Source organism: Falco naumanni, chromosome 9 (assembly GCF_017639655.2).
Source record: "Falco naumanni isolate bFalNau1 chromosome 9, bFalNau1.pat, whole genome shotgun sequence".
Taxonomy (NCBI): Eukaryota; Metazoa; Chordata; class Aves; order Falconiformes; family Falconidae; genus Falco; species Falco naumanni.
Genome location: NC_054062.1, coordinates 27,087,181 through 27,102,928, shown reverse-complemented (window position 1 = coordinate 27,102,928; position 15,748 = coordinate 27,087,181). Strand labels below are relative to the sequence as shown.

The 15,748-nt window shown below is 34.9% G+C and overlaps 1 protein-coding gene across 10 annotated transcripts in view; it reads right to left on the bottom strand.

Annotated features, from left to right (window-relative positions):
* EXOC6 (exocyst complex component 6) overlaps nucleotides 1–15,748 on the bottom strand; it is a 95,877-nt gene that overhangs the window by 39,025 nt on the left and 41,104 nt on the right. For 6 of the 10 annotated variants that reach the window (XM_040605319.1, XM_040605321.1, XM_040605315.1 and 3 more), the window contains exons 14-19: nucleotides 15,418–15,523; nucleotides 11,766–11,875; nucleotides 10,606–10,717; nucleotides 8,907–9,041; nucleotides 4,020–4,199; nucleotides 972–1,001 (exon numbers count right to left, since the gene is read on the bottom strand). In XM_040605319.1, the coding sequence (XP_040461253.1) occupies nucleotides 972–1,001; nucleotides 4,020–4,199; nucleotides 8,907–9,041; nucleotides 10,606–10,717; nucleotides 11,766–11,875; nucleotides 15,418–15,523 (673 nt within the window). The remainder of the gene's footprint in view (nucleotides 1–971; nucleotides 1,002–4,019; nucleotides 4,200–8,906; nucleotides 9,042–10,605; nucleotides 10,718–11,765; nucleotides 11,876–15,417; nucleotides 15,524–15,748) is intronic. The other 4 variants (XM_040605317.1, XM_040605318.1, XM_040605323.1 and 1 more) reach the window with 1 other exon arrangement.

The window sequence follows — 15,748 nt, the reverse complement described above, 5'->3', positions numbered from 1 at the left end:
CCTTTGTGTCTGTTCATCAAGAGGCTGTAGGCTGCCACTAGATCTCTCCCCAGCCTCCTCTTTAACAGACTAAATAATCCATCTTCCTAAACCTCCATTTGTGACTCATGTGCTCTAGGCTCCTAACAACCTGAAAGTCCACTGCTAGATCTTCTCTCCAGATCCACAGAGCTACTACTCAGTCAATCGCCTTCCAGAATGTAGCAAGGAATGAGGTTATTCCCACACTGTGTACTCTTACGTGCCTTACGCATTTGTTCACTTAGAACAGTGAAAAGCACAGTATGTATTTGCTGCTGTACAGTACACTGCTTAAATGAACAAGATGCAACCATATTATTGGAAAAAATTAGTAAAAGTTAGTTCAGAAATTCAGTATTCAGAAGCCACTCAACAGCATAATATTAACACTTTAATTATCACGGAAATGCTTATGCCAAATCAAAATAAACTCCTTATACAAAAACTGATGACCTGAAAATAATCAGGGCATGGAAGAATTCTTAAATGCAATCCATCATCTTCTTAAAAAAAAAATATATAAATTTAGCACATACATTCCCCTTGACCCCAGGCAGATGCAACAGAGAAATGATGGAACTTTCACTGATTCCTTATTCTATTTTATCATCCTACCCTTATTCTGTATGCATGCCTCATAGCTGCGTTTTGATATCTGACCTCTCTTCCAAAAGGTCTCATAGTCTCCTCTAAATTATCTCACTTGGGATGCAAGGCACACCTTACCAACCTTCTGCAAGGTTTTTAAGGCTCCTGCTGTCCCAGTGTACGAAAGCCCAATGTTAGTCAATAACCTGACCCCTGCATGCAACCACACAAGGTACATAGCAAGTCATCAGCAAAACAGAAGGCTCTTTTAATTAAATTATTTAAAAATCGAAGCAATAAGCCTGCAGGCAGTTCATAGTTTTTCAGTTCACATGCTTTTTCTTCATCTTGCATTTACTTACCGACATAGCTGCATGGTCATTGTTGTTATTCTGAGAAGGAAACCAGTAAGGCAATCAAAACAAAAAAATTAAGATGTACTGTCAACATCAAAAAAAAAAAAAAAAAGAATAAAAAATTGGTAGCAATAAAAGGTAAGGAAAAACTTCCAAAAAGAACAATTATAGTTACATAATTCCTTAAATTATTTTTTTTAAACCTCTGAACTTATATAGTTTTTTGTTGAGGCATACCAAAGAGATTATAATTTAAATAGTACTAATTTGTCAGTAAAATGTTTTTCTATAATAAGGAACTGTATGCCAAAATACCAAAGTAGCAAACTTCAAATGATGAAGCATTTGTTTGTATGCCTTTCCAGAAAGTTTTCATGGTAAGAAATAATATGTTCCAAAACGCTTTGATCAAAAAGTAAATGCCATGTTTTACCATGTGGCTTACAGAGGCTATCTGTACCTCATTAACATACTTTGTTCAAGCAAGACTTAGAATGGCTAAGGATAGTAAGAATCTAAATATAACATGATCCATTAGTGCATTTTAAAATAAATCTAATGGTAATATAACTGCAGAGTGGAATAAAGATATTTTCTTTTCCAAAACCACTTTTTCAGTACAGTAAACACACAGAGAGGAGAAAACTAAGATATAAAACTTGAGAGGAAAAAAAAAGCCTCAGAGACGCAAGACATTTCCAGTGATTCAATGGAGATATCATACCCCAGCTAAGTTGTGCCACGAAGTGTGTAGTTTCAGTGAAACAGAAATCACTGTCTACCTGATTTAGATCTCTACACAATTTGTATTATTTTTATTGGAACATTAAAACAGGTATGTAACATAAGATGCATTTTTTAAAAGTTATGTCTACACTGGTACAGAAACACTTCAGTATAGCCCCACACGGATGCACAAAAGGAAATACATTCCTGTTCATTTACACAGCTTAAACATACAGCTAAAATAGAACAAGACTCTAATGACAGAAACCCAATGACAGCAACAGAAATTGCTAAAGAACATAAAACATTTCTGCAAGAAGACTCGAGTTTGAAACAATATCAAAGTCACTGACCCTTGAACGAGGCTATGGAGAATTAGTGCAGCTGACTAGTGCTCTAGCCTTTGCACAGTGCCCTCCAACGTGATCAGATGTGCAAAGGTAGGAAGAGAAACGATTCCTCTACCTGTCCTGCTCTTTTCCTTACTAGAATTATGGCCAGAGGCTAGAACTTTTGTTCTTTGATTTCTAATTACAGAAAAGGTTCAGAGAAACTGTCTTCAGCAGTGGAATGTTTCTGCCAGCCATACAAAAATTATTATGGAAATGACACTGTGACAATAATGGAATAATTCATAATTGAAAATGAATACTAAAACTACTCCAAATTTAACTATGGCATGTGAGAATCTAGCTTAGTTTAGCACTCCAAAGCACTTAGTATTTTAATAAGTTATGGAACCTAGTTCTGGGCTTATCTTTGAAAATGCTTTCACTATAAATTTTCTCTTAATGAAAATAACTTCCTGTCACAAATCTTAACAAGAATCACTGTAATGAAACTGTATACACATTTCCATGTAAACTCCACATCTCACGCACAACAGCATTCATAGGACTGTACATTTCTACAATTGGCCAAACCAGAATAGGGAGCAATATGTAGGATAAATCAAAATTTACAAGAATCCTCTTGCCAGACCAGACCAGTTGTTCATATAGTTTTACACCCTACCTGGTACCTGACCAGAGCTTGAAATTACAGAACAACCTCTTCACAGGTACTAGCTTTCTCCAAAGGTTGACTTGTGCCCCCACGCACATATTTCTATTCCTTTCCCACTTTTCAAGTCCTAATGCCACAGCTGCTTCTTTCCATCCCTCTTAACACATTACATCATTCTGTCTGTGGCTCATTTCTGAACAGCTGTATCACCACACATACTCACAACAGACTTCTGTACATCCTTCTCTAGAAGTTGCACATCCCTCAGCTGCGTATGACCATTGAGAAGCAGTGCCATTTGTTTACACTGATTTTATGTTAAGTTACAATGAATTTAACTATCTAACAAATGTGCTATTCTTTATCAAAACCTATTCACTGAAACATACCTCATACACCACATTCACATCAATATTAAGTGATACGTTTTGAATGGGTTATGTCTTTGAGTCAGTAGAAAAAAGGAGACTGAAGAACCCCAGCCTCTTCACATTTGGAACACCGGGCAAGTCCACTATACCAAAAATTTCAACACCTTGTTGTGCATGTAAATAGATTATCTTTTACTTCCAGTCTGGAGCCGCAAAACATTCTATGTACTGAGGACTTATTCTTTATAGGCATCAGATGTGGGTAAAGCACTTGGACATCATTGTGACAGTAGTAACCAAGGACAAGCTGATGAAAAGCTGATGTAGCTTGAAAGTTACTTCAGACATAAAGCTATAAACTATTATAAATCAAACTAGAAATAGGTTTTTTTGTCTTAAAGCAGAGGGAAATCAAACAACAGAATGTAACAATTGGTACATAAAACAGGTTTACAGTTCCCTTTTACCTGGGACAAACTAACACAGGATATATTTGAATATGAACAAGGATTCATTCCCATGAAGCTCAGAATCACAATCAAAATTATTTAGCTAAAAACAACCTTGGAACATCCAGTAACTCCATATTCTTATGCACAACTGCAGGATTTGCATGAATTCTGCGCTATTTGAATGAATACATGTGCATGCAGAAGCAATATGGTTAATTAAAGAGGCTACCTGATGCTCTAAAAAACTGCATGAGTTCTTACACTATTTGTAAATTAGCTGTTGTTAACAGTATTACTAAAGTATTTGAAGGTATTCTAAGTATTACCGTGGGTGAGCATCATCAACATACTGAAACACATCTGAAAATACATCTGCACTAAAAAATACATCTGCCAGCATGTGCACAGTGCAAAAATAACATCTATCTTCAAAATCTTAGTACTTAAGGATAAAATAATGCTCCAATAGTTTGAAATTAAACTTAATTTTGAACACTTACAGGTAAATGAGTAAAAACTTGAAACGTGCTTCTTAAAAAGTTAATAAGGTCCATTAAATATCCACTGGCTCTTCCATCCGATTCAGACATTGTCCAATCATAATCAGCAATTTGAATAAATTCATCTATTTTTTGGTTAAGTTTTGTATATATTTCTCCTTCTGCAGCATGCCTTGCATCCTAGAAAAAAAGTCATGTGCAATCGTCAGAATTCTAAAACATTATTAGAATGCAGATAAAATTATATTCATCCACAAAACTGAAGTCATGTCTGTCTTAGAATCAAAAAATATTTAAATCAGTATTTTAACTTCCGTCTTACACTAAGTTTGTGGCTATGGTTTTTACAATACTCCCATAATGTATACTGTAAGAGTGTTTATAACAGAATATGCCTACAGGATAGTCTTTCTCAGAAAGAAATGAAATTAATTTGAATTTGGAACAAAGCAATTGCTTTACTCTATTCACAATCACCTTAAATTCAGCTTACAAATTTATCAACCCTGACACAAAGTTTATTTGCCCTCTTTTACAAAGAAAATAATAAAATAAGCTGACTATTTTATCTAGAAGTCCAGCAAACATATGATTTTTTTATGTAATTCATGTCTTAAAGCCGCACATCTGAAGAATATTCATCATTTTTGATCCTCCTTTAAATATCTTGATCACCACTGTGATTCAGAGCACTCCCCTACTTCCTCCTGCCCCTACTTTTTGTTCTGCCACCACCTGGATTCTACTTTTTGAAACAGTAAAGAGGAAAAGTCTAACATTTACTGTGAAGTGTGTTTACGATGCGATCTATCTACCTTGTTCGTTTAGCATACATCCTCATAGATGCAATAGGATCTACGTACAAACTCTTGTTAAGGCATATTGTATTGGAAAAGCATGCTTTTGCCAGCCAGGAGGTTAAAGATACTTGATGAAGTCTATGTTCTAATTTGGGCTCAATTTGAAACTTTCTTCACTGATCTTGAGAAATGATTCAAGTAAGACATTTGATTTGAAGTGAACTGGTCAGTTGCTGGAGGTTTTTAGAGAGTAAAAATAGGCTGGATATACTGGAGCAACTTAAAGGTGGATGACATTCCCATTGCCAGTTTCCTCTGGGAGAAAGCAGTCTCAAAACACGGCAGTTCAGTAACGTGTAAATAAGAATGGCAAAAAGAAAAAATTCAAGATGCACTGAGCTTAAAGGTGGCATCACATGGGGTATGTCAAATGCAGTCTTCAGGCCCCAGGCCATGAGGCACTTCAGGAGGAAGCAAGAAAGCATGTGCCCTGCCATGTATAAATATCAAAGTACAATTCCCTAAAAATAGCATTTTTACTGCCAAACCAACTTCTAAAAGCCTCCACTGAACAGCTCTCCTAATCCAACACACAAGAATCTGACAACCTGTTAATATGTCAAATAAAGGAGTATGCTGACATCCACACTTTTGTAGATGGTTATGCCTATAAAAGTTTTGCTTAAAGTCAAGTCTAAATTTAAAGTTGCTATTAAAAGTAAGACCTCAGTTTCAACAATCTATAATGACAGGACTTGCAAATATATCTGTTCAGGTTTAGTGCAATTGCTCAAACTTTTTGTTTGTTTGGGTTTGGGTGTTTGGGGTTTTTTTGTTTAAAACTAAGTCATTTATGGAGTGGTTGTATCATCTTTACCAGTTAAGATAATAAACAGGCAATGGCAAGATTAGTTCTTCGGTTTTAGTTTTGAAAGCCTGTTTTTGGTTATCTTTTATTTTGCTTTGGTTACTCCTTTATAATTGGAGCAGCATATTGCCAGTACTTTAAGCAAGGTGTGTTCCTCAGTTCCCTGAGAAAACTGTGAACAGCTGAGCAACTGGATTTCAAACCCAGAAGTTACTTCTGAGAAGCAGCACTGTGAATCCCATACACAAGTCAAGAAAGTGTTAGCAGTATTCTGGTTTGGGATGACTCCCAGAGGCAGATGAATCAACTCCATCTCTTCTTCTAACGTGGTGACAGAACTGCATCAAAACCTTTTGAAAGCTCACCAGGTTTTCTCCCACTATAAAGTGCAAAGGGCAAATGACACAGTTTTGTTAAATGGCTTTTTTCTCAATGATGTCCTGAAGCCCTGCACAGGATTTGATGCTGCATATCTGGCTCTCCAACAACCAGTACACAGCTTAATGCTGAGACCCTGGGCTCAGAAACTTCTATCAGCTAGATCTGCAAATACATTTATTTACTTAGTGTGACTGCTGATTTAAACAAAGGAAAACAATGCTCATCCAAAGCTGGAAAACGTAGCTATAAATATTGAAAGCAACACAATTTTTTAATATGATAAAACAAAACAAGTTTTGGTGGTGGTGGTGATTTTTGTTTTGGTTTTTATTTCCACCCATGTGAAACAATGCTTGGAAAGTCTGAAGAACATCTTAAAATGAGATTTTATATACAAAAGTAAAATGAGAAAAAGACTCCTCTAAAACAGTAGCCATGAAATAGTTTTGAAGGCTTCTATTAAAAATTACTTATAAAATCATCTCATGGAATGTGAATGTGATCAATACTGCTAATAAAAGGAGATTTTTGACCACTCTGAAAGAATGGAGGTGACATGATTTGCCACCAGGAGATAAATTTAATAACAGTAGAACATACCAAACTCTGTGAGAGCGCAGTTGGGGAACTATGAGCAGTTTTTCATTAAAACAGAGAGCAAAAGAAAGAGGGATTAACAAGAAAGAATTTTCTACTATAAATAGAGAACATTGTGCTACAAGTTCTCCAGGGAGACAGGAGAGAAACCATTAAAAAAAAATGAAAAGATTCTTACGTGTTTCTGAGCATTCATTCTGTATTTTTCCAAGGTGCATAGATACTAAGCTCACTAAGCACAGATTGTAATATTCTGTGATTCTCTTGAAGACAACTTAGATAATTTATAGGATAGTTAAACATAACTTACAGCATAAGCTATCGGCACAAAATATAATACAAACTTTCAACTGCATTTATTAAATTAAATTGAAGGATAAAGGATAACTTACTTTTTAATGAAATTTAAGACTATGGCTGCATTAAGTGTTTGTTTGAATGTTAAAAAAGAGTATGGATTGACCTTACCTGAAAATAATCTATAGATGTGCAAATTCAAAGACACACTGCACTATCGGTACACCATAAACAAACTAGGCATTCTAGATCTTACGGACAGGGCACAATTAATAAAATGACTGGTAGAGCAATGGTAACCTAACTACAGCTGCTAGGCTAGAACCCTTCTGTCTTGCTTTCTTCATTAAATTCTTAGCAAAACAAATGACATTTAATGAGAAAATTGTTGGCAATCAACTGGAAATATGAAGCGTCTTGCAATGATGATGTCTTATTCCACCTCACCCACATTTTAACATCTATGCCAGAGGGGATGTTATAATAGGATAGGCTACATTGCATCAAGAAAAAAAATGCAGTACAGAAAACAGACCTACTCTCAATAGGATTAGTCCTCTTTATCCCATAAATACAAGAAATCACCCTCCTTTGTTTCAGTGTACACTGAAAACCTCCCAAATACCTAAAGTTCAAGTTGCAGCTGCTTTAGAATCCCTGATGACTTTTTGTTTTGTTTTGTTTCTCTTTCAAAAATTTCTGTATAGAAGCCCCAAGCGACTAAGTCAGCAATGCACCAGCTGAATTAATGGCACAAGGTAACCTATACACAATCATTCTTCTGTGAGAATGTTTTCTTCAGAAAGAAAACCCCCAATCATCCCCAAGCACGCACATTTGCTTCTGTTCTAAACCAAAAAAGCTACTCAGTCAATGAAATAATTTCTGTCATATTTTATGTATATGAATACTGAAACTTGGTTCTTCAATGTACACAACCGTCTGGTGCTTGAAAGAAGTACCTGGTGCCTAACCACCATCAAAACACGAAGGATCTCCAACCATCTTTACATTTGCCCCAGTGCCACAGCGCTGGAGGGTTTCTGCTGTAGGGCCATTCAGTGGCCTGAGACCACACCATCTTTGCACTAGGCATAGCTAGTCCAGCTGTTGGCATCTTGGTTTGGAGCTTACTAGGGTCATTATGACATAAAACAGCCTGAGCAAGGATCAGACTTTTTACTAATTTATCTCAGGGATAAATCTCAGTCCTCTTGAGTTACCTGACATAAGGTATATAAGTTGTCTTCAGCAATTTCAATTTTACGTGCAGGTTTCTCATTAACAACACGTGTCTGCCTTACCACTGGAAAAGGACTAAGGCCTTTTGACTAATATTGTGGAGAGGGGCTTCACAGATGAGGTTATGGTTTTTGTTCTACCAAGGACAGGACTTCTATTATTATGTAAAGTATTATTATGTATGTAAAGGACATCTGAATAAAATACAAATTCTAAAAAGATAACTGAATTGTGGTTAATACTGCTTTTAGATTACTAAATTACACAATTTGAAAATATACCACAAAATATTTCTATTGTAGAGAATCAAATAAATAATACAAACATTTTAGATTAAACTAGCTGTTTTGCTTGATTCCATTCAGAAAGGGGAGATGTTACACAAACTGGAGCTTAACCTATTGAAACCTTCTGGTGCACTTAAGCTTAGCTTGTAATTTCATAACTTAATAAAAGATGCATCTGAAAGAATATTGATGCTTCTGATGTACTGACATATTTCAGATCATACTGATAACAAAGAACAGTGTTTATCTGCTCAGTGTTACAACTGAATTCTTAACAGTTCAGAATTGTTTGAGAGTAAAAAATGAGAAAGCGTGCAGCTTTGCCTTCACCCCTTTTGTTTTAAAATGCTTCATTTACAGTGATTTTAATGTAACTTTTTAGACATAGTCATATAAAGCATGACATATACCATACCTTAAACGTAGAAAGTCCATAAAGTCTTGCTGTGTGAACAGTCACTTGTGAAATATTTGTAATGTTAGATATAAAATCCTCAAGGTATTTACAGGCTTGTTCCAAGTGTGTTGTGTTTATAATGATTTGAACAAGCTGCAAGAGGCAAAAAATTATTGTAAAAAATCCTTTTTGTATCACCCACCGTTACTTGATTTTGTAAATGATTACCTCTTTCAGCAACAACACTACTAGAAATTAATTACAGTATTTCAGGTTACCGCGTATTACCTGTTAATCTTCATGTCTGCTTTCAGATACCACTACAGAGTAATATTATAGTTTACATACAAATGATAACATTTTAAAAATTCAGTCTGCAGACATGTACTTGGTGAAATAAATCCAAATTATATTGTAGAATTAAAAAAGGGAAGAGGAATATACATTGCCAAAAGTAAATCACTAATTTTATCATAAAAATAATTTTAAAAAATACTGCTATTACAAAAAAGGATTTCACAATATTGTCTGCAGAAGGATGCATTCTGAAGTTAGGGAATTTCAAATATAAGTTTGTCAACTCCTTCCCTCCCCTATAATGGTAACAACCTGCTTATACATGACACAAATGTTTTTATAAGCAGGACCTGCATTTGCATCCAGTTCACAAATTAGACAATGTACATAATGCACATTAACTGAAATATCAGTATATCATATCTTAATTCTCATTGCATGCTGTCTGTTTTAGTGAACACAACGTAATGCTTGGTAAAATAAGGTTTTTTTCTTTTTAACATTTTTCTCATAAAACATATTGACTTCATAATAAAACACCGCAAAAAATACCAGTGAATTTATTTTCCTATCTTTGAAAATATTCCTGTACCAATTTCAAGAACATAGAAAACTACATCTCAGAAAAATTGTCTCATCTATGCAAGAGGTTCATGCAGTTTAAAACCAACATCTAGTATGACATAACACTGCTCTAACTGCAACAGTCTAAGTTCTCCTCAGCATGTTTCAGTAGGTACCTGCTGCCTCCTGGCATTGCAGGTACCGCCAGTGAATGTTCAGAGTGATTCACTGTCACAGCCTGCCTTACTCTCCAACAAACAATGCCTTATTCTGTCCAACAAACAAGTTAAACCGAGAGTCCCGATGAAGAAACAACATGCAGAAACCTACCAAAATATTTTAATTGCACTTACTATAGAAAAAAATGCATGTGTTAGAGTGAACTTGAGATTTGAGATTTCTGAGTCCAGTAGGTTTATAAACACGAGAGAGATTTCCACCACCCCCTCCCCTTTTTTTTATAGGAAGGAAAAGAAACTCAACAGTGTGCTACTAATTGCTGGACAGGAACAGAACACATGAACTATGCTCAGTATGCAACCAAAGAAGTAAGAGTCTTTGGCTTATTTCTTGCATACCTCTGTTTATCATACAGGAGAGAGAACTCTTCCATTGTCATCTCTCTGTGTAAATACACTTCCAATTAGACCCAATATTGTATTGTTATTATTTATGTAACAGACATTGATGCTTTTTTATACTTCATCTTTCACCTCTTTAAATTTTCCACTTTAAAGCAAACACTACTTGTTTTTCTTACACAAATCTTAATACCACAGTATATCTACATTTACAAGAATAGTTTTAGTTTTCATTGTCTTTAAAATTACAGTTTTGAGCATGTTTTAAAACTTACCTCTGTTAAACCTATATGAGGTTTTTTAATCAGGTTCTGTAAACAGCTACTCAGAGTTCTTGTAAGCAGCAAATTTGTAGATTTTCTGAGCATATCATCTATTTCTGTTGAGCTGACAAAAAAAGTTTATTTTTGTAACTATGCTGTACATAGAAATATTAAGTATTACTGTCAAAGTATTGTCATTTTTTTCCCTGTAAAGGTAACTTCTAACGTTAAGAATTCCCTAAGTGAATTTATTTTCTCGTTGCTCCAAGTCTTCTGTGATCTAACACACAGAACACTTCTTTCACCTACTAAATTATCCATTAACTGGTTTTCAAAGCTGAAGCAAAATCTGTTATTTTTAGATTTTGGGCATGCTTATTGACACAGCAGTTTGGAAAGAGTAATTTGTGGGTTTTAATGAGTTACTAAGGAGGTCAACATGCGCTCATTAGTACGTGTAAATTATAAACAGTATCAATTAAGAATGTGTGAAAACGAGTCATTTACATCTTTAACAGTGCAGAAGTGGGTGACTGTCCACAAATACCTTCCCGATTTCAGATCTACAAATGTTCTTTTGTGTAATTAAAACTAAGCTTTTGAAGGCTACAAGAGAAAAGGGAATGTGAGAATTATGATGTTTTCCATCAGAAAAAGGTGGGGTGGAAGAGGGAATGAGCATGGAGACAGCACGTTTTGTTGCTGGCGAAATCATTGCTAAGGAAACTCAAAGCTCTGAGGAGGGAAAGACCACTCAAAGTAATCAGGGATGCTACACAATTATTTCTGAAATGGTGAGTATGAAAGTACGTTTTTCAAATGTTATGTGCTTTGTTAAATAAATATCTAGATTATTCAATCCAGGCAGTACTGTTTAAAAAAAAAAACCCAGCAGTGTTTTAAGACTGCTTACCATGCCAAGCAGCGTTCAAACCCTACAGACCTACACATATAGTATACAATATATATACACACACAGAGAAACAAAATATATGTTATAGAATTGAGAATCACAAATATAAAGAATACTATATTTAAATTATATGTAAATTATGAAACAAACACCGCTAGCAAGTGCACAAGAAAATATATTTTCATTTTACTATATATTTTCAGGTCACCTGGATGTTATAGGTTACCTTATAGTCACATTCCTGAGAATTTAAGCTTACCTGCGGTGAAGTGACTCTGAAAACTTAAGGCTTGCATAAATAAATTCCTTAACCTGGATATAAATCTGAGGCACTGACTGAGACATTGGAAGCTTCTTTGGAAAGGATTGCTGTGAAAATAAAAGATAATCTTACACTTGAATCTGGTTCTAAGGAGAGCTTGGTATTAAATGCAAGAATTAGAAAGCCACTTAACAATATCGATATTTTAAACTATCTTAAGCCGTTCTGGTTTTCATCAAATACAAACAGTGGTATGCACTGAGCTGACTTCCACATCTGTTTACATAGCTTATAAGCAAAATAGAACTTTATCACTTATTTAAATTACAGTAAAGTTTGGAGACTTCATGTAATTTAGGATGTGTCTGTAGAAAGCAATTTACAAACACACATTAAAAAACAGGTCTCAAACTGCTTTTAATCTGAACGAACAAGATAGATGTAAGTGGGATGACAGGTTCAAAAATGCAAACTTTTTCTGCCAAAGAAAGCAGTGCAAAAGAAAAAGAAAAGGTTTGAGAAGTTCAGTGTATCTGGGATTTTCAAAGCATCTTGAGAATGTTTAGGCATCTATATTTACTGTAATGTATTTACTTTCTCTTGATGATTCACCAAACCAAAGCAGTCTGAATACTTTTCAATAATTTGAATTAACATGTGGGAAATACTAGTAGCCTGTAAGAATAAAACCATGCTGCTTACTTCAATTTTAAAGCTGATATTGTATTTAGGAGGATAAAAAGAAGTAAATTAAATCCAAACATACCAAATAGGTATTTCTGCATTGAATACATAATTTTTTACATCTGCAAAACAATTTTCTATTTACTTTATGACTAATGCATAAGAAAAATGATTAACAACTGGTATCTTCCTTGGAGAATTCAATTTCCCTCTCAAAAAAGAAAAAGCATTAAGCAACAGCAGCTCAACATTTGCAAATTAAAACCCCAGACAAAACAGATCACCTTGACATTCTCCTAATCATACCTCTTTATTAGGTGGTGTGACAACCATGTCCTGTAAGTGCCTGACTAACAATGATACCAAACTTTTTTTAAACAATAAGATTTACTTCAAATATCTGTATATCTGATTTAAGCAATTAATTTCTACAGATAAAACAAGTGTTATTGAATACAACTATTTCAGATCATCACAACATGCTGTCCGCAGGGCTTGAGTTTCAACCTTTATATACTCATTGATCTAAGACAAGCGATTCTTTATCCTCTACAGTGTCTGGCCAATACAGAAGGACACGCCACTTTCTGTCTGACTATTAGAGTAGGCAGCAAGAAAAAAACCCAACAAAACAACAAAGCTACAACCAGCTGTTTAAATTCTGAACACAGAAAGGGAGTAAAATTAGATGACATAATCAAACCATTTGGCACATTCAATCTAAACAGCAGAGTGCAGACAAGACTTTTGTTCGGTGAGACTGGATTTGCTGTGTTAAATATCTAGTAGGTTCTGGTCATAATTCTGCCTAATGTGCTGCAAGCAACTCCTATGATAAACTTAACTGTAAGATGTGAGGGTGATTCATCCTAACCTACAGTTAAAAATGAGACACATTTGTTTCTTTTTATACTAAATGGAGAGAAACAGACATTTTCAGAGGTGAAATTCCCCTTAATCTGTAAAAGGCATTAGAGATGCATCAAATGAAATTAGCCCTCTAGGGTGTCTATTCCTCTCTATCAACTACACAGGCTCCTTCAGCAACTAGACTGAATTTACACTTTTTTTAAAAAAAAAAACACAAACGTGAAAATGTAGCTTAAATTAAGCCACCCAATAGGATCTCCCAGTGTCTTACAGCCTGAGGCAACAACAGAGAGGTGAAATGGATGGGTTTATAAACAGCAGCCAACAGAAGTGACGTTGGAGCATTTATAAAGTTTCCCCTCCATGTGGATTCCCTGCTATCTAATAACACATAAAATAACACCGCAGCCTTTCCTTCAACAAGGTCACTTAGTGATTCTTTCTCCTCTATTCCACTGTCTAGTTGACAAAACTTTTAGGAAGCCAATTATCTTTGAGGCTTCTGCCTCTTTGCTAAAATTGCTTGAAGTCAACTAAACTGCTTCAAAAACTGCTAGGAAACAGGAAAAAACGTCTCAGACTGCCTTATTTCTAATCATGTCCTGCTTTACATACAGGTTTCAAAGCTCTTTTCAGAGATACACAAAAAAAAAAATGTTTTCCCTGCTTTACAGATGAATAAACAGGGACACAGAGATGTTAAGTGACTTACCAGCACTATGCAGCTGGTCAATGATGGAGTTGGGAACAGAATCCAATCTGATTCCCAGCTTTATTCCCAAGCTCACCAGCTCAAAAACTAAGCAGCAGTGAGATTCTGCCCATAAAGTATCTACAAAAAGAGCTGCTAACTACAAACCGGAAATATCTCTGTCTGTCATAAATTGAAATGAAAATCGTTGGGTACAGAGAATACATTTCCCTTCTGTGAAATAAGAGTCAAAGCTTTGTATTAAGCACATATGTGTAACTACACATGCCTACACAAGTAATGTCCACACCCACATGCTAATACATCATACATAGAGTGAGAGAGGCTAGCAGATCAAATTATTTAGAGCAAGTTAAAAATCTCTGTGATTTATTAGCAAAATATGTCATGCTAAACAGTATCTGGGGTGTGGTATGTGTCCAACACTGTAAGGGATTTCCATTCTATCTTCTTTTAGTATTATAATGGCCTAGTAAATGAATTGAATGGAGGAAAGCCTCCAGAAAGCAATCTGGAGTCTTATTCAAAAATCAGCACAAAACCTACCTTTAATTTTTCATCTTCACTGCAATACTGTATTAATGACATGCAGCTATTACATTTGCCTGGTAAATCCCTGCTGAATCACAGAATCAGGGTATCTTTTTAACTTTTGCAGAGATCTGTAGTGATGAATCATGTATAAACCACCTTCCCTCTACAAAAGCTACTGCCACTGTCATGTGGTTCTTAGATTTAGTTCCCCTCTACAGACTGCATCATGAGCCTGTTATTTCTTCATCAGTATTACCAAACCCACATTTGAATAGCAGAACATACTAATCATCATTCTGTGAAAGGAGTTTGTAGTGAAAGAATGGCTGAGGCTACGAAAGAACACCCTATTGGAACGCTAGTACAGCAGAATTATTTACAGTCCCTTCACGTTTATTTTGCCCCACATGCTCAAACACAAATAATTAATTTAAAAGTGAAATACAAAAGCTGCTGTCTCTAACTGATCCCTGTTTTACATGTATTTTTGCAATAATACAGCACATAGCATACTATGAGTTACTAAACCCAATGAGTTGCAACAAAATTTAACTAATTAAAGACAGACTGTATTATAATTACATAAAGATGTATCAATTAAACTGTATTATTAATTTGTTTACAAAACAATGGGTTTCATTATTCACTTACACACAAGAGCAAATGACTAAAGCTTTAATTTTCATATTTACTTATGACTAGACAATTACACACAAAGGAGGTGATTTAGCCTCTTAATCTACCTAGCTTTTCAAATTTTAATTGCTTTTTAATTGCAAAAATCATTACTGTCCCAAGTGTCCTTAATTGGATTTCAGCAAATTTTAATAACATAAAACTTTTCCTTACCTTATCAAGTTCTGGATCTTGAAAAGGAAATTTGCTTATAACTATTTTGTATTCCTCTTCATTTGCTACAGGAATAGGGCTGTAGTTGTCTGCTTCAAAAATATCCCTGGTGAATTAGTAAAGTGAAAAAAATTTAGGACATATGTAACTTATTTACAGTATTTTTGAGTGCTAAAACACATAAATAAATATAAATTTTACTACCACACTTAGGTGTGCAGCTTTAAAAAGTTATGAGCTGCAATCATTGTAATTTCAGAGATCCAAACTGTTTTAATTTGAAAGTACCTCGTATATGCTCACTCTTTATACTAATGTCTAATCACAGAGG